The 22,851-nt window shown below is 41.9% G+C and overlaps 2 protein-coding genes across 2 annotated transcripts in view; one reads left to right on the top strand and one right to left on the bottom strand.

Moving 5' to 3' along the window:
* The window catches only part of insyn1 (inhibitory synaptic factor 1), a 625,574-nt gene that overhangs the window by 427,758 nt on the left and 174,965 nt on the right, over nucleotides 1–22,851 (top strand). The gene's annotated exons all lie outside the window — the stretch shown is intronic.
* On the bottom strand, nucleotides 1,480–22,184 carry loxl1 (lysyl oxidase-like 1). Its single transcript, XM_074610844.1, has 7 exons — nucleotides 20,786–22,184; nucleotides 14,445–14,553; nucleotides 13,196–13,333; nucleotides 8,266–8,422; nucleotides 7,801–7,896; nucleotides 5,776–5,891; nucleotides 1,480–3,589 (listed from the first exon to the last, which is right to left on the bottom strand). Exons 1-7 carry the CDS (start codon nucleotides 22,041–22,043, stop codon nucleotides 3,583–3,585), a joined length of 1,881 nt encoding a protein of 626 aa, XP_074466945.1. The 5' UTR covers nucleotides 22,044–22,184; the 3' UTR covers nucleotides 1,480–3,582.

Here is a 22,851-nt window from a genome sequence, read left to right as displayed (position 1 = left end):
TAAAAAAAACTAGTGTGACTGATTCATTTATGCACAGCGCCGGTGCCACCACCCAGTTGTTTTGCAGGCATCTTATATGCAGTGTGTATTTTTCTGTATTCATAAAGGTCAGATTTGCATTCCTGCCTGAATCATGCATGACAAAATGACACACAGTACCCGGGAAAATGCCTTAATGAATTAAACATATTACACCTAATCTCTTATGAAGGGGATGATTTCAGTAACTTGTCACACCTGTCACACAGCATTTCCTCAGAATCCACTGATACGTATCCTGTGTAAACCTCATATGAAGCTCAGGGATCCACTGCTGTAGAGTAGTGCATATATTGCGTTCATATTCCATTCAGTGGGCACAGCAGATGTGTAAATGTATTTATTGTATATGACATTTTTGACAGGTGTGTTCACTGTTAGAAAAATACAAATTTCATCACCACATGTCAAAGATGCTGTATAACTGTCACCTACTCTTGTGCTGTCGTTCCAATGAATGTCAGAATCACATGTTGTTGCATCTTGTCAGTGAGCGTACAGTATGATGATGAGCTACCCACATAGAAAAGAAATGCAGATCAAATTAAAGAACTGTCTATTTACAGTAAAAAGGGCAATACAATAGATACCAAAGACTAGGCCTATTATGTATTTAAAGCACTCTACTTAAAAAATAACTTTGAAATTGCAGAATGAAAATAGAGTAATAAACTAATTTGTTACAAACACACCAACCTTTGCACAGTCTGTATTTTTCATCTGAAATTGTCGCACACTTAAAAAAAATATGACCTCATGTTGTGTCAAACTTCGAAACTTTTGTCCGTCTTTAAAGTTTTCGGAACAGGTTTGATTTTCTGTGTTTTTTTGCATCCGTCAAAAGGCAAAAGAGGGTTGTTTGACCACTCAGATCAACTGTCCGTTCAAACGTCATCATCCAAACTGGCATTTGATAAACATTCACTTAGTCTCCCAGCGCAAAGCACTTTACAATGAACAAATAAAAGAATACAGAGATGCAAAATTTAAAGATAGATGGTGGCAGGTATTTGCAAAACAGCCTGAAATCGAGGATGGTCGCAAAACAAAGGATGTACGAAAGAGTGGACAGTAGTGTTTGTACTCTAAGCAGCTAAATGATAGCTTCTTGCTAATGTCATTCATTCATTAGCCCTGTTTGGGATTAGCGCTATCCATTGCACAGGACCCACGTAGTTGTCTCGTATTGCGAATTTTTGCAACGAATAGAAAAATAAAAAGCATCGGACTCAGTGTGCAAGGTTTCTGTGTGTAATGTTCTTTTATTTAATTGGATGACGGATGAAATAAACGTATAGGAAAAATACGGACTTGGTGTGCAAAGGCCTTAAATAAAGTTTGGTGCTTTGTTGGATCAATACATAGAGATTGTTCCTGGAAAGCTAAACTTCATTAATCACATTTATAGATACCAAAGTTATAATCCTTAAGATTTTCAGATAATCGCAGTCCCAGGAAACGCAACCATGGTTAACTACGATCTTTTATCCAAAATGTGTCTACAAGACAAGACAACAGCAAGTTTGTGCAGCAGATCGGTTTTAAATATTGCACGGATTAATGGAACAAGAAGGCCCCGTCACAGTGAGCTGTTGATGAAAAGCTGCAGGCTGCACAACTATAAACTCCTCAGCAAACAATTCCTGTTACTTTGCCCTGTTGTTGTGTGGAAAACTACTCGCCCCACATTGCTCATAGCATGATGGAGGAAGGCCAATTATTGACTGACTTCTTTATTGATTTAGTTTGGTTCCACTGTAAACAGGTACACCAGCTGCTCTTCTGCTGTACTGTGGACGTAGTCTCCCAGACCGGACAACGCAAAGGTAGCGACCTGTCAATCACAAGGTAGCCACTCCCTAAAGCATACCCTGCTTAATCATCTATTTTACTCTAAATGTGACCATAATTTACTAAATGAACATCATGCTGTATTGAAGATATACAATCAGACATCTTTTTGCAACCAAAGGAGTCGCCCCCTGCTGGCTATTAGAAAGAATGCAATTTTAAGGCACTTCCGCATTGGCTTCACTTTACAGACCCCGGAGTTGCCCACTGATTTGATTTAGTATTAAACCGCACTTGCTGTTACCATCAGTTACCACAGGTGTCGCCAAACCAACCAATCTTAAGGATTCTAACTTTAAGTCTTTTTCCTTAATTACTAAATCATTGTTTTCATCCCAGATGATTTTTGATATATTCAACAGATTTGTGGGTTTTAGCTGTGTGCTGCAACACAGTGGTAGGAGGCTACAGTGAACCACTGCAGGGATTTCCAATGGAAACCAAACACTTAACAGGAAACAACAGCTGACTCAGTTGGAGAGGTAGGTGGAGACGGCTTTCTTACGCTCTGCATTATAATACTTAGTCTGTAGCAGTAGTGTTTTTTTCAACAACTATTTGAATAATTCAGATTATCAAGAAAAAAAAAATATATAAGTTCATTGAATTTCACAAATTACAGTATCAGGTCAAACTGAATAAACAAAGTACAATCAGTTAAAACAATCTCCATCATTAAAGTCATGCATCAGTGGAATATTTGTATACACATTCTTCAAAAGGTGTAGATGACCTATGTGCCATCTGACCAGTGTGTTGGTAGTAGAAGAAGAGACCCCAAGACAGTGTAAATATACAGCTTACATACTGTGAGTCTTGTTTTCCGGAAAACACCCTTTTCTGACATTTGAGCTTCCTGTTTTTACTGAAATAAGAGAGGACGAACGGGGACACGACACAATTATGCAAGGATTTAGAGGAGTGCAGCGCCCAGTACTGACAGTCTGTTTTTATGTTGACTTATAATTTGATGGAGTTGACAAATGCAAATATGACCTGCTGTCTTCCTCTTGCTGTTAACACAACATTAAACAGGATGTTCCCAGAGAGTCACAGTATCCCAGCCTGACCCACTGAGGCAGTGAAGAGAGAAAAACTAACACATTATAGTTCTTCTGAGTCACTGGGCATCTCTGTCTGTCCCCACACAGCATGGATGAATGCAGCCGGGAAGACTTTGTCCCCTAATTTTATTTGTTGGATCGCAGCTGAACCCTGACTTGTCTGGAACCGCTCATTTCAGCAACCGGCACCGTTTCACGCTATATTTATAATTCAAACGGAGCCACTCTGCCGGGGGTGTGCAAAGATGTTTGTGTGCAGATACAGTAAACAGCTCTTTTGAAAGTCAATGATGTGTCCCAGCATTAACCAAACCAGACTGCAATATGAGAAATGTGTAGGACAATATTATAACGTATGATCGCAGGGATGTGAACTGTTGATTCATTACTGGGATATCAACGTGCAATATATGCATTATGCAAAGGTGTGTGTGCGTCTACTTTAAACCCCCACATTCTTTTCAGTGCCACTAGAAGCCTTGTTTGCCCTGGGCTCAGGATACCGAGACAGCACAAAAGAGTAGAGACAAACAACATCAACAATGAACCAACAACAAATGGATTCCATTCACATTTCAATGGAATAGCAATCAGGGTCACTCTAGTGTGGCAGACTTCCAGTGCCTGATCAAGACCTGCAAAACAAACAGACAACATATTAACACGGTTGTTAGAGGAGCTGTAACACTCTAGACTCAGTGGAGCATTTCAATGCAATATGAGATACTGTACATAATGAACAACTTTACTGGGCTCAAACTAAATAACTGCTCAGATAAAGTTATTAATAGTCTTTGTCCCCATGAATTACAATTTTTTTTACCTAAAATGCGCCGGCTCGCAGCTGACGGAGCTAACAGTTCAAACAACACATGCACGAACATGCACTAAAAGCACACGTAGCCGGCCCGGCTATGTCACCAAAGCACAGAGAAACTCTGATTACAACACACACAGAGGGTGAGCGACTTCATTCTCTGCTCAGGTAGACATTACTCCTCTATATCTTTACATTGCAAATAGTTGTTTGCTGCTATATTAATGGTCTGGATATCGAATGTAGCAGCTTTAACCAAACAATCAAATTGCTGAGGAGTTTGGCTCTTCGCTACGCACCGCCCCCTTTACTTGCTGCTGCTAAGCCTGTCAATCTTTACGTTCTCGCACTGCACATATTGCAGTTTACAGTGATAACAGAGAAAGAAGGCTTCTTTAATTCCAGCTGATAACCATCAATTTCGCCAGCTGAAGTGACAACTGTCACTGGTGGACTTCTAGTTAGTTAGTTGAAAATAACGAGAATTTTGTAATAGTGTTCCGTGATCCATGTAGAAGACACATAAAAATAAAGTAAACAACATTGACAGTTCTGGTATTATTCTTGTAAGTATTATGAGTAAAAATGTAAGATCAGACTGTTATTTAATTTGAACACAACCCACTTTGGCTGGATAACTTACAGGCTTGTTCGTATTTTCAAACAGTATGTCTCACTTTTAACGTTCCAAGAGTAAAGGCTTTTATGATGAGGTCTAACTGATGTGTTTAGTGGGGGTTGTAGTAAATCTGCTGGTTGACACAAGAGCAGGACAGAGTTGATAACAAAACTCTGATAGCTTCTAGGATCAGCTGTTGTTGATTGGCCAGTAAAAAAAATAACTTAATTCCTGGGCTGCTGTATTGAGACCTTTAATCAAATTAGTTTTTCATACTTGTGTAATTATTTTACAGCAGACATTGAAAATGATGCCATTAACAACGCCTCTAATCAGCTACAGCACATCAACACATAATACATCAAAAACTATTTTCAAGAGCTATATATTTCATCCTAATTATATTAATTTGAAGTTGTTACAATCAAGACGTGCTGTTATCAACATGTGTGCTATTTGGTTTCAAATTAAAAAGTATTTAATTTATATGCAATGATGATTTAGATAATTTGTTTTTAATTTGTTATTTATTAGATGACTCGTTTCAAACTTTAACATCTCATACCACACTGGGCAGAAAATGTCTGTTATACTGTAACCATATTAGTGTGGACATAATTACACACATTAACATGGTGTGAGTGGATTTTCTTTTTTTCAAATATATAATCTTTTCAAATATCAGACTTTAATGATGAGAATAGGGCTCATGGCATCTGCTAATGCAATTGTTTTATTGGCATCACTACCTAACTATTATATTCAGCTTTCATTAACTCCGGAAATGCTTTGGCAAACATATTTTTAAGTGTATGTTTCACTGTGCCAGTGAAACTAATATAAGGGAGACCGACTAGAGCACTTGAACCTAATGATGCTTTCCTCATGTATAGCCACTCTCTATATAAAGTCTTTTCAAGAGGATATGATAGTAATTCTGAGTGCAATGATACACTTCCTAATAGCGCTATTCAAAAGTTCAACACCCCTACATCTCCCGTAGAGGGAGAATATGAAAGTTTCAGAGGCTATTAATCTTAACTGGAGAATGAGAACATAATTCATTAAATCATCAAATATTTCAGCCAGGAACCCATTAAGTCCACTAAGTAATTCAAAACACTACGAGGCTCTTCATAAAACTGCATTTAGCTGCCACCCTGTCAGCTGGTTCAGTGTAACTCGGTGGTGGGAACATGACACAAAACCATGATTTATGGTTTGCCTTTTAGTTTCTACAAAAACACAGTATCTGAAGATTTTACTTGTACAAACAAGCAGCGGATTATAAGAAGACTGCAAATGAATGTATCGCTCTCCCAGTAACTTATTACTAAACAATTACCAACTATGCAATAAAAGTGTGTCCATTCTGTTCTACTTACTGTGCTATCTTGCAGTTGGTTGTTGTAACAAACCGTCCTGTGTAGTGTATATTACACCTGACCACGTTGTTGGTGAAGTCTGATTCCAGCACCAAGAATTTGGGATTAACCGTGAGCTGAGAGGCAAAGAACAGAAGGGACATTACAACTCACAGTAACTCTTCATATTACAGGTTCCAATAGCTGGTAATTTAGCTGGTAATTTATTTAATACATTTCCAGGAAAATAATACAAATTAATTGATATTCTTTACTTCCATGTATACTGATAAATAGATAATAATCAGCAAATAGACGTAGACAATAAGTCACACAACGGTGAGATTTGTGCCTGATCAGAATTGTCTTTTATTAGTTTTGGTTTTCCACCACCAATGAAGAGCAGCGCACAGCTGCATCTCAAGCCTGAAGGCCCTATTTTAATGATTATATGCTATTTTAGCATATAATTATTAAATAATGTTTATAATAAAGTAATTTTCGATACATTTTGAGGTAATTATTGGGGTAATTTGGAAGTACATCTAAAGAAATTTCAAAAAGGTTACTTAATTACCATGAAATTTGCAGACCTGTAAAATTAAATGTTACCCAACTCACCATAAGCACTAAATTAAAGGAGCAATATGTAGTACTGACAGCTGGCGTTTTAAAATGGGTACCGCAGGCCAAATTCAAAATATTGGCGCCGTGGCCCGTCGGCTCTTCTGGTGTGACTGATAGCAGTTAGCGTGTGTAAGCATCACGACCGTGTTCGCCTCTGGCCAGCAGCCGTCGGAATCACTTCGCCAGCTGTGTGTTTCAAATACTCGCTGCCTTGATAACCCAGCTGCACGCGGACCACAAAGAAATGTGCCGAGGCTATTCGGGTCGGGTAGAATCTAATGTTATGTTATCTCTGTTGGTCCAGTCCGTTTGCTCGCTTGAATGGCTGCAGAAGGCTGTGTTTGCATTCCATTATGTTTCAAATGTGGCAACGAATAGAGTGCTACAGGAATGAGTCTTAAAACATGGAAATTAGTTAGCGTTTTAGCACTTCCGGTTCCCTCGTCTGGAAGTCAATGGGTTTTTTGGAGGGGTTTTTATTTAGATGCCTGAAATAAGATCTGTGGTTAACACAAGCTGAAGAGATTTTAACTTTTTGTCCTACAACATAAAATACATCAATAAATACCCCACTCGTGAATTCTGAAGCTTTTATGTATCTTAAAAAAGCAGTTGCTAACAAGTGGCTAAATGAGACTACCTAAGCCTCGTCGTGTATACTCGCACTCATTACTTTTTACCTCTGGCGATAGCATTCACACTTCAGAAATCATAAAAGTGGTGTTCATTTGTGAAGATTATCTTGCTGAACAAAATGAGTAAGTATCATAAATATTTGTTTGCCACAGAGTTTATTTTCTGCAATAATCCCATTGGCTTTTTGTCGAGGGAACCCAGGACGATGCTAACTTCCTGGTTGGTCTATGAAAATACGTCATTCCTGGAGCACTCCATTGGGCAGTGGACGGCAGTGGACGGGATCACACCGGCCAAAACAAAAACAGACGCTCCGGACCGAAATGGAAATTTCAAAGGAGAACATACTGACTGTAGCATTGTCGTCAGAGAAGCCAGTATTTCAATTTAGCATGTTTCCTTCATCTGTGATGATATATTATGCTCATTATATGATTTATTACAGTAAATATATTATACAATGGTCCTTTAAGCTCAAACAGTTAATGGGCCCAATGCTTCAAAAATGAAGGTATTTGGGATAGATAAGACTGAACACAATCATGTATGGATCTTATCTGTGTACATCTTGCAGCCATACTAACCAAATAAAATATGCATGAAAAATAAACAACAAGATGGATGGGAAACCACTAAGCCATGAAGTGCTCACATGCCAGAAAAACCTAAAAACTTTAGTAACTTTATTACTCTTTTATAACCCAGATCAATTTGTTTTCCATCGATTTTGCGGTCCACAAACTCTCCGTGTCCATGCACACTAGATTCTCACTTGACTCCCACCTTTAGTATGTAGTTTCCAGGCTGGATGTCTGTGATATCGATCCACTGGCAGTCAATATCAGCATTGTATGTATCGTAGCAGCCCGGGCTCAGACCCTGAAGAGACAGAGGGGAGGAAAGACACTCATGAGGAATACTGATCTATCCGAGTCAAAAACAGTTGCAATTTTTAATCAGTGGTCGAAAAGTTAAAGAGGACCTATTATGCTTTTGTGCTTTTTCAACGGTCTGCAAAGCTACAAAGCCCAAAGTCCACGCCGAAGGGAGTTACTCTCCCCCACAGAAACACTGCTCCTGAACTGTCTGAAACACATCACTGAAGTCCTGCCTTTCTTCCGTAATATGGTGATGTCACCAAGTAACACACTTTGCCTAGCGGCTAGTTTGGCACGCCCTCAAACTACTGCGGGTGAGCACCAAATGAAGGTCCAAATCATGATTTCACATTTTGGTTTGTTGTGTTACCTGAGTGTGAGTGGTGCAGGCGTAGCGCTTCAGGTGACCAAAGTCACAGGTGGTGTCTTCCAGACAGAAGCTCGCCTTGTGTCCCTCCGCCACTTTACGGCCGGTACTGACCTCCAGTAAATCATAGTGGCTGAACTCATCCATACTGTGGTAGTGCCTGTCGGAAAACAAGCAAAAGACTGTGAATGTAGTCAAAAGTGAAACAAACATCTTAGTTGGCAATCAAAGAGTTTGTTCTAGTGTAATCTGTTATGCCATGTGTGCCTTTAGAAACAGGATCTAAGCAGATACTATTATTGTCAGTTTATCAAGTTTGTTAATCACATTACCATTTTGTTTAAATTTAGCAAGTTAAAGTGTGACTTTAAAGACAAACAGTGAATTTATGGACCTGTGACCTCATCTGCTAACAAGTGATGTTGCACCTTGACTGAACACATCGTAAAGTATCAAAGGACAATGCTAATTAATGGCAACAATAAAGTATCGCTGAAGCACGACATTAACACCCTAATGATGTATGAATGTTGTTAATTAGCTTGTATCAGTCGCGAGATCAGAGGTGTCTGTGTGTGTGTGAGCGTGTACGATGGTGTGTATGCATTTATCTGTGTGGCTATCTTCATGTGTTCATGCACATGTCTGTGTGTGTGTATCAAGGTATGTGTGTATTAGTGTGCTGGTTGCGGTTTGTGTTTGTTTGCACAGCTTTAGCAGCTTAGGAGAGCCTGGATGCACATGGCCACTGATCATCTCAACTGAACCTTTCACAACAATGACCGGCTCGCTGTACATTATCCCTTACTGACAAGCCTGCATTTTCACACAATATAATATACAATAATATAACAAAAATACATTCAAAAAGTCCTTGTATAACTAAAGTGAGAGCTGCATCCGTATACTCTGCACAAAGTCAAACACCTTTCCGGTGGGTGTTGGCCTCCGTCAGGTTTGTCCCTTGTCACCGATCCTGTTTGTGATTTTCATGGACAGGATCTCAAGGCGCAGCCGGGGGGAGGAGAGTGTCCAATTGTGGGACCTCAGAATTGCATCTCCGCTCTTTGCAGATGATGTGCTTCTGTTGGCTTCATTGAACCGTGACCTGCAGCACGCACTGGGGCTATTTGCAGCCGAATGTAAAGCAGTCGGGATGAGGGTCAGTACCTTCAAGTCTGAGGCCATGGTTCTCTGCCGGAAACCGGTGGATTGCACCCTCTGATTGGGGAGTGAGTATTTGCCCCAAGCGAAGGAGTTTAAGTATCTCAGGGTCTTGCTTACGAGTAAGGAAAAAATGGAGCGGGAGATGGGACAGGTGGTTCGGTGCGTCGTCTGCAGTTATGTGGGCGCTATACTGGACCGTTGTGGTGAAGGCAAAGCTCTTGATTTACGAGTCCATCTATGTTCCAACCCGAACCTATGGTCATGAGCTTTGGGTAGTGACCAAAAGAATGAGATCACAGATACTAGCGGCAAAAATGAGCTTCCTTCATAGGGTGGCTGGGCTCAGCCTTAGAGATAGGGTGAGGAGCTCAGACATCCGGAGGGAGCTCGGAGTAGAGCCGCTGCTCCTTCGCGTTGAAAGGGGCCAGCTGCGGTGGTTCGGGCATCTGATCAAGATCCTCCTTTTCCGGGCACGTCCAACTGGTAAGAGGCCCCAGGGTAGACCCAGAACACGCTGGAGAGATTATGTACTGTATCTCGTCTGGTCCCGAGGGTCCCCGTGGAAAAGCTGGAAAACATTGCTGGGAAGAGGGACGTCTGGAATTCCCTCCTTAGCCCGCTGCCCCTGCAACCCGGCCTCGGATAGGCGGAAGAAAATGGATGGATAGATGGATGGATAGATACATAAAAAAGTATATATTCTTTGTCATGGTATTTCTCTGTAACCTTGTGTGTAGAAAAGCAACAGCAACATTAATATGTCCAGGTATTTGTGTGGACCTGAATACATGTTTCACTCAGTGTGCAGTGAAGGCATGTAGGAAAATCTATTTCTATTTCTATAGTTTAGTTAGTTACCTATTTTACTGTATATGTTGCTATATCATTCAATGATTAGCCAAATAACTATTCCGAAACTTCTGATAACACTTTAGCTGTCATGGTATAAACGTTTTCACTCCATCACACTAATGATTAGATTAGAAAGCAAAACCCAAATGCAAAAATGGCCTACATCAATGCGACAATGTTCCTAGAGCGGACACCAAAATAAAATGATAAATTACAGGATTTAAATACACCTTCTAACATTTCTTGAAAGTATTTATTACCATTATCCTTTGATTCTTAAATTGCCCTGTACAGTACATATAAGTGGTGTTGACTTATAGTCAAACTCAGACTATATAAACGTCATGGCTCATGTTTCAACACAGCACCAGCTTTTACTGGAACAGTCATTAAAGATTGACGGATGACTTGGAGAGAAACGTTGGTACTTTCCACTAATGGAGCAAGTGACCACTCAAGGACTCATTGTTTCCATAGGAGAGGCAACCAATTATGAGCTGCTCTCAGGTAGAAACATGTCCGTTGTTATCTGCCGCTGAGCTCTATCTGTATTGTGACTATTGGCATACATTACTCTGCTGTCTCTGTTAAAATGCAAATGTATGTGTTTACAGGCTTATTTTATGTGGGGCACATATGCGTTTTGTGCAATGTGTGAGTGAATATATTCACACATGTATAAACCTGGGCGGGAGGACCTGGAAGGTTGAAACAGTCTTTGTTTGTATTTCCGAAACTGGCATTCATTTCAGTGTCAGTCTTGAGATGATTATCTGCAGTATATGTGTGTGTGAAATAGAAAGAACGAGTGCGGGAAGCAGAGAAAAAGATTGAGAGTGGGAGGTGCTGGATTACGAGGTGCCTGGAAGGGTCCCCTGCCTCCTCGGATTCCTGGATCCCCTCACCAGACTATGTCAACTACAGAGAATGTAGTGTTGGAAGGACACATAGAGGGTTTAACAAGAATAATTTGTAATCGTAATATACAAAACATTCCCATCCTTCATCGAAGTCATGAGTCATTTTCCACTTGTGTTGCAACAAACAAGACTTTGAGGGTTTCTCAGATCACGGCTCGGGGGTTGTAAAACACAGTGGGTTCTTTGAGAACTATTTAGCAGCGGCCTGACGTTTGCCTTCCACAAAGTGCAACCAGGATATGAAGACCAAGCACCTGCACAAATAGCAGCCGTGATCTCTGACCACAAAAGGTCACATACTTTAATAAAGTTGTACCGTAAGGGACTGAGATAAATAAAGCAAAAGTTGAAGAACTCAAATAAATCAAAAAGTTCTACCAAATAAGCAGAGCATTTTAATGACTTCTACTTGTTTCCCACACTGATTGGCATAACAAAACAAGCTCTACATGGAATTATGTGTCCTCATTTGTGTAAAAAAAACATACATAATTCTAACATTTTCACAGCACCATGATACTCAAGAGGATGCTGTTCCCTTTCCTTCGTCCAATACTCCAGTGAGGAAAAATAGGGGTGAATGTAATGAAAAGCAAAACTGTCAACTGCACAGCTTATTCAACTGAAATGTAGGGCAGGAAAGTTTATAGTGAGAATCTGGGCTAGAGATTTTCTTCCCCTAAAGAGATTTCTTTGTTAACAAACACTCTGTCCCAGTAACCCATATCCATGCCATCATACTTTAGCAGCTGTGTGATCCGGCGTCACAGATTGACAGGAAAAATGGATTGATTTGTCATTCCGATCACACAGCCAGTGGAATGATTGTCTTGGCTTTCTGCCTCCTGGGAACCACTGTGTAAATGCAGACTGATGTCAGACAGAAACAACACTGCCAATCTCCTAACGGCCAGTCAACATTCCTCTAAGATGAGGGTAGTAAAGCAGAGCCTGGCACTAGCGGCGGTGGGCGGACTTGCAGAAATTGAGATAAAAGCCAGCCTATGGAATAAAATGTCATAAAACACTGATGAAACACTCCAAATCACGTCATCAGCAGTCCCCCAGAGCCAATCAACTAAAATATGTCCACTGAGAAAGACACAAGGAGAAATGTGATTGTTAAATTAATCATACCTACATAGTTATATACCATTATTTTTAGGTAATGTGGAATTTTGAGTATGTGTCCTGTTGTTTTACACACACAGGTTTGGCTCTCTAATGCACTCCATAGGTTTGACCTCTTTATTCAAGGGAACTGAAATACACTCAGTGGCCACTTTATTAGGTACTATTGCAATTCAATACAACAGCTCTGCCATCAATTTTAGCATGTTCAGTTTGACACTGTCAGAAAAGTATAAATTCAGTTAAATATCTATTACTGAGGTCATAGTTAAAGAAACAATGTGTAGGATCTGGCAGTATCTAGCGTTGAGGTTGAGATTGCAACTCACTGAAACTTCTCCCATGTACCAAGCGTGTTGGAGAGCTACGGTGGCCGACGCAAAAACCCAAATGGCCCTCTCTAGAGCCAGTTGTTGTAAAAGTAGCACAGGTCTATTTTCTCATATTGCAATAACCTTGTTATGGGTAAGGCAGATGTAGACTGTGGATATAAACCTGCCATTAGTTGCGTATTTCTCACAGCATTCTCCTCCCCTTCCGCTAACTATTTTGCAAGGGCACCATCGTTGCATCCTGAGCTTAGTACCGCCCAAGACGATTATGATTGGTTTAAAACAAGCCAGAGCCTGATTTCCCCCTATACCAGACCATTCTTTAGCGCTGACGCAGCGCTGTGGAGATAGCAACATATACCAGCCTGTATGTGTACAGAGATTAGTTACATAAATACTCTGTAAGGATCAAATCAGATTGACATAGAGATACTTGCCAACTAGCTCCCTGGTTACCACAACAGCTAATACTGTGGCCAGTAAAGCATGATTCTCTGATTGGGTGAAATCTGTTTTGTATTAAGTACTTACTGATGACAGCTATGCCACTCCCAGGTATGACGTGGCCTGTTCGGCATGAAGTCGGCGGTCCCCTTGTTCTTCACCCTCTGTGGGAATCGCAGTAGAACCCTTACATCATAGTCGGTGGTCTCGGGGCCATAGGCGGAGCTGAACGACGGACACATACATCAAGACAGAAAACAGTGAGGGGAAACTGCACAAGTGGCTGCGAAAAGAATGTCGGCATGTCTGTTTCTCATAAGGAAAAGACAAAAAAAGAGCAGGACCGGAAAGGCTCGGAGGCAGGAGCATATCTACTAAATAATTCATTCCACAGATTACAGCCATCTCTCCAAATGTACAGTTTCAACACGGGGAGAGGGAACGTTCTGTTGCACGGTTCACTTTTTTGTGTGTAAAAGGAGGAACAACCTGGAGTTCACAATACCACTGAAGATCTAAGCCATTCATCTTGTGGCTGTTGTTGACATTGGAGTGTATGGCAAATTACAACAGCCCATCTGTGCGGTGATTGCTGCAAACTCAGACAGGATATGAAAGGGCTTTGAGGGATGGCTGTGCTCGTGATGGGAAGAGGGCAAATAGAGCAGCCATGGGGACAGCACACTTCCATCATTTCAATAGTGTCTTTAGTGCAGAGGCAGTCAAAGGGCCCAGGCCCAGGGCTCAGGGGATGCTATCCACCAACACAGAGAAATTAAACTAACAACAGTCTTTATCCCCGAAGGTGACCAGGATCCGGTTCACTTATGTTGTGCTGTTGGTCAACTTTTTTTCATTACTTCTTTCAGATGTTATTGCACAGAACCGGTATAATCCTGAAGGCTATGTTAGAAATGTGGACGGTTCACTCGCTGGTTAATGTTACCCAAAGGTGAAGTGGCTTATAGAGAATGTTAATCTTTCATAAAAATTAGCACTTTGGTGTTAATGCATGATCTGGAGCAGGGAAAAACCCTGGCAGGACATCAGAGGGTTACATCGAGGCAGTAAATAATTCATTGTTTCTAATATACATTTACTGAATGTCTTTGAAGTGTGCTAACCACATAGCCACCAAGGTGCCCTTAAGATGTTGCAGAAACCATTAAAATGAGAACATTTGTCACAAACATGAAACCAGAACCCATAGGGACAAGGACATTTCTGATACTGTGACATTAGATTGAACCCACTGAAAAAGTTAAGAAATCTATAAATAAATACATAATAAATAAATAAACACAAGCCAGCAAAGGACATCCAGGTTCGGGTTTACCTTGATAGACATTTTTCCTCAGCGGCACAGCGGAGAGAATACATGTGGGCTCTCTGGATATATGTGGAAGCCTGGACATAGTTGGGATCAGGAACCAGGTCTGGCAAACCTGAAAAGATACAGAGACAGACTGCTTACCCTATATTGTCATTCAGCTGCTTCGAAGCTGCAGTGGGTAGAACTGGAGCATATATGATTAAAAAAAGTTATTTTTTAAAAACGGTCACTATATCCTGACAGTAGTGCATGAGACAGGTAATCTGAAAAAAATCATGCGCCTCTGTGTCCTCCGGTGCTCCTAATGGCATCTGCAAGATTTCACAAATCGGAGGAAAACAACCAATCAGAGCCGAGCTGGAGCCTTACCGTCTCTGAGCAGCTGTCAATCACTCACAAACGCCAATCAAACGGTCAAACTAGGCAGCGCTGATCAAATATGAATCAATATTCTGTTACTGTAATGCCTATTTCTCACTTCAAATGTTTTCAGAAACATCTTGTAGTGTACTGTTTAGCTGTAAAATGAGAAAGTTTGTGACCCGGCAGCCATGTTGAGATCAGTTGAGGAAATACTAAGCACCGCCCACCAGCCGGAGCAAACTCTCATTTTACAACTAAACAGACACTACAAGATGTTTCTGAAAACATTTGAGGTGAGAAATAGACATTACAGTAACAGAATATTGATTCATATTTGATCTGCGCTGCCTAGTTTGACTGTTTGATTGGAGTTTGTAAGTGATTGACAGCTGCCTCCGTTGAATGAACAGACAATAGGAACGCTCTCTTTCTGAAATTACCTGTGAGTGGTCAAAGTCTCCCGTCACGGGCTAGATTTTTTAAAGCCTGAAAACAGAGCCATGAGGAGGTGCAGAAGTCTAGTTATCTCTCAGAACACTTGAATTACAATATGCTGAAAGGTTATTATGCAATTTTTGCTCAATGATGCCAAAAATATTCTGCCTACTGCAGGTTTAAATAACACACAACCTTGTTTCACGAAATAAAAGCCATTTGCTCACAAATCACACAAACCTGCTCCAAATAGTGAAAGCAAAAGAGTCATTATTGGATCAGTCAAAGGAAGGGATGTTTTAGACTCAAACATGATAATATACATTATATTTAAACAATGATATTAAGTGTAGTTAAAGCTGACAAACTACATTTATCACTGTTATTTCAGAGTGATTTCATTTAGCAATCTGTGACAGGTCACCTTTTGATCTCTTCAAATTCCAGCCTTTCCCGTCACTACCAGCGAAACAGAGGAATTCTTTTGCATATTTGTCATCAGCTTTCTATTACCTGGTATTTATGGTTGTGCTGATCGGAGGATATGATGGGCCCACAGTTCAAGACTGGGTCACTCTAGAGAGAGAGAGCTATTGGCCACTAATTACTCTGCATACCAGATTATTATCATGGTTTTCTAATGAGACACTTAGGCCAGTCAGACAGGGGTGAGCTTAGGGTGAGGGAGCACAAGAGTTGCAAAAAGAAACCCTTTTTTATACAAATAATCTCTTTCCATTTGGCTAAATCTTCCATGTGCACTGATCTTAATATGAACGTGTCCCTTCGGTTTAACCTTTAAAATAGTAAACATAGGATGACTAGTCATATCTGTTGGGGATAAGGCTTAACTTGGAAATATCTGAGCCGCAGTATCACAGGAGAGCTTGTTGCAATGCAGCTCGTGTTTTTCATACTTTGGATTCTGCAAACAAGTGACAGAGATGAAGAGATGAGGGGAAGGCGTAGGTGCACAGAGATACAGCAAAGAGAGCCAGACAGAGACACACAGAGAGGGGGAACGTGCGTGCCGGGGCAAAAACAACAGTGATCTCACACCACTGCTGTTTTTAAAGTGGGCCACTGACCAAGGCTGTCAGAAAACCTAAGAAACGAGTCGAAAAAAAGCAGGCCTTGCTTGTCAGAGTGAATGTCTGTCTGTCCCGTTCCCACCAAAAGGCCACGCCAGCGCGGGTCTCTGCCATAGCTTATCACCCCTCTCTGTTTCGCTCACAAAGGCCAGACACGCTTTAACGTGCAGCTTGTTTCGAGCAACTGAAAGTCAAACCGTCTGACCTCTAAGCCTGGGAACGTTAATAAAATCACAAAAACGAACCTTTAATTTCTGTTGCAGCAAGCTTAAACCACAAAAAGGAAAATAGATAATGAAATAATGCCTTTTGATTTTGGATTAACATGAAGGGCTTTAGTTACGGTCTGTTTATGGAAAGCACATAGGAAGTTTTCTACTTTCTATTTGCCCAGTTTAACATCCCGGTGAGTCTTCCCTCCCCGGCTGCAAATTTAAATAAGGGCTTTGCCTTTGCGGGCATTGTGTCAACATCTTATATGACAGGTCTCTACGAGGTAAAGGACAGAGGGAAGCCTCATGGGACACACCATGATGTAAACACTGTAAGACCAGTGTGAAACGCAGAGGCACTCTCAACCCCATTTTCCCCCCCTCCTCACCCTGGGAAGGCTTTGTTCTCTGCTGCCTAATCTTTTGAAATGTGAAATTGGGTGTCTTTCAGAGGGATGAAGTGTATTGAGGAGCCAAAGCTGATCAGCTCTCGACAGCATGTGACAAAGCCACACATTACACTCTAAGTGGGGCACGGAGAAAAGAAACTGAACCCAGCCATGCTTTTTATAACATCTAATACAGCATAATAAAAGACACAAGGGCTCCCTCTCTAGATACTGCTGCTTTAAGCTAGAGACTGTAAGCAGAAGGGGACTGATGGAGTGGAATACTTGAAATTCATTGAGGTCATTTTAAAATGAAAATTCACAACAGCGTTTGATGATTAAGGATAAAGTATATCACAGCTTCTTTTGCCAGGTAGTTTATTATACTCTCGACGTTCTCTTGTTATTACATCTCATCTATTTTCATGATTATCAGCCATTTTACTTTTGGTGGTCAGTTAATATATTATATAACGGATTAAGTTAAGCAAGAGTGAGATGCTAAAAATCTTTTTTTCTTAATTTGAAGATATGTAATGAGTGAGTGCCTTGCAGCTGCCTTAAATAATTGATCTTACAGTCTAATGATTCTCACCTATGATTGCTTTTGGCGTTTTCAGGGAATACCAGAGCAAGGAAGAGTGAGATGAAATTACAATGGGTGTAGTGGGGACAATATGCTAACTTTTTTAACCGATCTTTTCCATGATACTTAAAGCTGCAGTGGGTAGAAATGGAGCAAATATGATTTTAAAAAAGTTATTTTTATTAAACGGTCACTATATCCTGACAGTAGTGTATGAAACAGGTAATCTGATAATAATCATGTGCCTCTGTGTCCTCCGGTGCTCCTAATGGCATCCGCAAGATTTCACAGACCGGAGGAAAACAACCAATCAGAGCCGTCTCTGAGCAGCTGTCCACCACTCGCAAACTCCGATCAAATGATTGAGCTAGGCAGCGCTGATCAAATAAGAATTAATATTCTGTTACTGTAATGCCTTTCTCACATAAAATGTTTTCAGAAACTTCTTGTAATGTACTTTTTAGCTGTAAACGAGAACATTTGTGACCCTGCAGCCATGTTGAGAACAGCTGAGTAAATACCAAGCACCGCCCACCAGCTGGAGCAAACTTTCTCATTTTACAGCTAAACAGTACACTACAAGATGTTTCTGAAAACATTTTACGCGAGAAATAGGCATTACAGTAACAGAATATTGATTCATATTTGATCAGCGCTCCCTAGTATGACCGTTTGATCAGAGTTCACGAGTGATTGACAGCTGCCTCCGTTGAATGAACAGCCAATAGGAACGCTCTCACTCTCTCTGAAATGACCTTATTGGCCAAAATCTCCCGTCACAGGCTAGATATTTTAAAGTCTGAAAACAGAGCCATGAGGAGATGCAGAAGTCTAGTTTTCTCTCAGAACACTTGAATTACAATAAGCTGAAAGGTTATTGTGGCATTTTTGCCCAGTGATGCCAAAAACATTCTGCCTATTGCCACTTTAAGTTAAGGCCATTTTTTTCTTAATTTGAAGATATCATGTTTAAGATAATGAATGAACTAACTGCCTCGCAGCTACCTTAATGAATTCATCTTACAGTCTAAATATTCTCATCTATGTCTGCTTGTGGCTTTGTCAGGGAATATGAGAACAAGGCCGAGTGAGATGAAATGACAATGGGTATAGTGGGGACAATATGCTAACTTGTTTAACCGATTTACCATCATACTTAATTACAAAACCACTGCAACATTGCAGCTTTCAAAACATACCTTCATCAAAGGCTGCGTAACCCAAGTCAACAACTTGGCTAGAGTGCCCCATAACACTGAATATGACTGACTCATTGTTGATCAGAATCTGTTCTGATGTCAGTTTGCCTGATAACACAATACAGGGATTTCTCAGTTGGAGAAAGAAGGAACACTGTCTATTTCTTCAACCTTAGTATTAGAGCTGGTGTTGTGCGCCTCATGTCAAATAGAGATGGCTTGAAGTCATTGCCCCATTACAAACACAAGTTCAGTTCTTTAACAACAAAAGTGCTGGGTGATGTTCAAGCCAATGTGGATTGAGAACAGCACACACTTTGAACACACAGTACATACAGTGTGCTGTCTAATGTTCTTGTTCTCTTTCAAACACACTCTCCCAAGCTTTGGCTGCGGGTCAATCCCTATTCACTGTATGTGATTCTGGGAATAACTTGTCTGTCGAACCATTTGACAGTCATAAGCAATGACTGGAAAATAGTTCTACACACTTACATGGCCTTACAGTTAATCATTGCCATTATCTGTACACTTTGGTTGCTAATGGTAATGCTCGTCAGCTTGTCCATCCACGCTAAACCTGCCATAAACTACTGACCACATATGGCCACATATGATGCGATGGATTTTAATTTGAAAAATGTATTATTTATATTATTTAATGAGCGGCCTGGTCATTGAAATATATGTTAATTTTCAGTGTACATACTTTACTGCCTCGGATACAACATAACATTGTCTTTAAGAACGGTATTAATATGCCTAATAAATATGCTTGTCTGCTGACTTAAGTTTTAAGTAAATTTTAAACTTGTAGATCACAATAGTTATTATGGCACTGTAACAGCTTAACGCCGTGCCATGAAGCAGTGCAATAAAACTGACAGCTCCCAATGGCTGAATCTTTATCACAATGATTACTGGGAGTACTACTAAGGCATCTGCACACATGTTGGCTTTTTGTGCAGTAGAAATGGCTCCCAGCACTGGAGTGGCTAATGAATGATGGTTGCGAGGCACTGCACAGCACACTGGAGAGGCTGCCGCACAGTTAGGCAGATCATTGAGTAAAACAAAAAGGTAAATCTGCATTGTTAAGAGTCTGAGAATCTCGTCAGAGGTCCTTATCTCCTCTCAGCTCAGACCAGACACAGCCTCTGGCGGTCAGAACATAGAAAAGCTTCACATGTTGTTTGCATTTAGCTAAGCCGTGTTTTCCTCGGCATTACCAGTAAGCTCAAGAGTACAGTGATAGGTTATGAAAACATATTTTTTAAGCCAGGGTATTGTACGTTTCGATACTCATTCTTCCCCTAAGAACTCCTACTAAATATTTCTTTGATTTCCTGTAGCTGAAGAAATGGACCCCATGTGTTACAGGGACTTTCCATGTTCTCCCTCCCCCTCAGGGAGTGGTGAAGTACTGTATCCCCCTCCCTTGTTTCCTCTCTCCTGTCCGCAAGCCCAGGAGGCAGCCACGGCCTACCAGCACCCCCCTGTCACCAGGCCCCCTATGAGGTCACCACCACCATTACCCAACTCTGCACACCGCCGGGAACCAGCCTACTTTTGTGTAGTACAGAATTCCCCCTCACGAAAACACAGTGGTTTCTTGTGTGTGCTCTCTGTACATTGGCAGGGATTGCTCAACACCTGGTTTCAATAACCATCCAAGTGGGAAAAGATGAACCTTGCGTCCACTTTGCTTTGTTTATGAACTGAAAAAAAAAGAATGTAATTAGCTGTTTCATTCTGATTACTCCAGATATCTTACAAACATGAAAGACGAATATTGATTGTACTTTTTGGGGGCGGTGAGTTCTCTACTCCTCTGGGTTTTATACATTTCAAATTCACATGTCCAGCAATAACAGAAATCAAAGACAGACATACCTTTGGGTGAATGCCTACAAGTGAACGTTCCCCATTTCCACTGCAAATGTGAAATATTTTAAGTGCCTTTGAATATTCTAGAAAACCAAACACACTCTCCTAATATCATCAAGATTTGAGATAAAGGATACTTTGTGTTAGTTCACAAAAATCCCAAAACAAAAACCTCTCCGTACCTCTCTGTTCTGGTCGGTATACACTCCCGACATTAACGCTGGGGTTCTCGAGGCCAGAGTTTGGAGAATTTCTGCCTGGAGGAACGGGCTGCTGGAAAGGAGGATGGGGTCTTCCGTATGGAGGAAACTGCTCATACTGAGGGCTCCCGACTTGTGGTTGACCAGCTGCTCCTGTTCTGTCCACTATCACGGGAGCTGCCTGGTTGGCATCGGGGACAGGGACAGCAGGGACAGCAGGGACAGCAGGACCAGACCCCCCGTTGAAGATACTGTGGGTGTATCTGTGGTCCAGACCATCTGTACGCGCTGGTTGGGCAGGGGCAGCACGTGCAGGCACCGCAGGATTGGGCGCGTAGCCATAAGACTGGTAGTAACGGTAGCTCTCGTCAGTAAAATCAGAGGGAGAACCTGGGAGCACTGGGGCCACTGGGGCCACACCTCCATATGCTCCTCCAGCATACCCTTGTCCAACACCATAGCCTCCTCCACCATAGCCTCCACCACCACCACCATATACTCCACCGCCATATACTCCTCCGCCAAATCCTCCTCCGCCGTATCCTCCACCAGGAACAGGCTGAAAAGGCGGCTCGTAGCTCCTGGCTGGCCCTTCTATAAGGCTAGAGTCATAAGGTCCTGGTTGGAAGGGAGGCTGTTGAGGAAATGGGTTCTGTGGGTAGGATGGTATATTATAAGAAGATGAAGAAAAGGATGACGACGATGATGATGATGAAGAGCCTGTGGATGGCCTGAAGCGAGTGCTAGAGGATCCTTGGAACTGGCTACCCCCTGTGCTTCCAGAAGTTTGTCTCCAGTTATCAGGCACTTGCCCAAAGCCAAAAGGATGCCTTGCCTGCCCACGGACAGTCTCGGAGGATCCTCTCGGCGGAGCCTGTCGGCGGACATTGCCTCCCTGAGGTCTACGTGAAGAGCGTGGACGAGTGTCTGATAAAACCACCCTGGGACCTCTGTCCTGGGACCCTGCGCCGGCAGGGACGTATTCGGCTCCACTGTTCAACAGGCTAAACAGCCGGCCATTGTTCTCCCACTGAATCACCTGCCTCCAAGGAGCGGCAGAGCCGTCCTGGCCCTGGCCCTGGCCCTGGCCCTGGCCCTGGCCCTGGCCCTGGCCCTGGCCCTGGCCCTGGCCCTGGCCCTGGCCCCGACTCTGACTCTGCTCCTGAGTTTGTGTGGCAACCTGAGCCTGCCCTGAGCCCAGCAGGACTAATACCAAACATGCCACAACAATAGGCAACATACTGGCTCCAAAGACGCCACCGCTCACCACAGAGGAAAAAAACCCTCCAGTCCACCAGCAAGCTCAAACTCAAACCACCTGTAGCTCCGTCAATAAAACATGTGTATCCTCTTCCCGTGGGTACAGCTTTGGTGGGAGGGTTGAGACAGACGCAGGGTTGAAAAGTGAGCCTGTGGTTGAGTGCATCTGCACTTCTTCACATCCAGGAGGAGGTTGAATGTGCATTCAGGAGCAATCACACCCAGGAGAGTGAAAGTGGGCTTCAGAAGACCCACTGGTGGTGTTACCGTCTGTTAGTGCTATGAGAATATGTCCTGACTTCTTGTCGGTCTGCTGGCTCGCCTGTCACTAGACTGAGCATTGCTCTCTGCCTTCTGGAAAGAAGTGCCTGTGCACTGCACGACTGCAGGCTTCTATTTGCCTGATTGCTTACAATGGGCTGTGAAAAAAATCTCAAACTTTTTTTTTTTTTAAGGAGAGGTCCCACATGGCCCTAGTGCTAGTGATGTTTCCTGGCCTGCAGCAGCTCGGGGCTCCATGAGGCTTCCAGAGTCAACATTACCATCTGCAAAGGCATTCGCACATATAACACATCTCACTTTCAAGGGTTTAGCCTTCTCTTCTCATCCTGTACAGTACAAACATAGATAGGGACAGCATGACCTTGATTTTTTTCCACAGGTGTTGTCGTGGTTTTGCTTTGCCTTTAAACCTTAAAAAAATGCAATAACCATGTGCAGATGGGAAATTACCTAACTGGTAACAGGGGTACTCTGTTGAACCACATGCAGTTCAAACAAAAGACAAC

This window comes from Sebastes fasciatus, chromosome 2 (genome assembly GCF_043250625.1).
Source record: "Sebastes fasciatus isolate fSebFas1 chromosome 2, fSebFas1.pri, whole genome shotgun sequence".
NCBI lineage: Eukaryota > Metazoa > Chordata > Actinopteri > Perciformes > Sebastidae > Sebastes > Sebastes fasciatus.
Note: the sequence above shows the minus strand (reverse complement) of the source record. Positions and strands in the feature narration are given on the sequence as shown.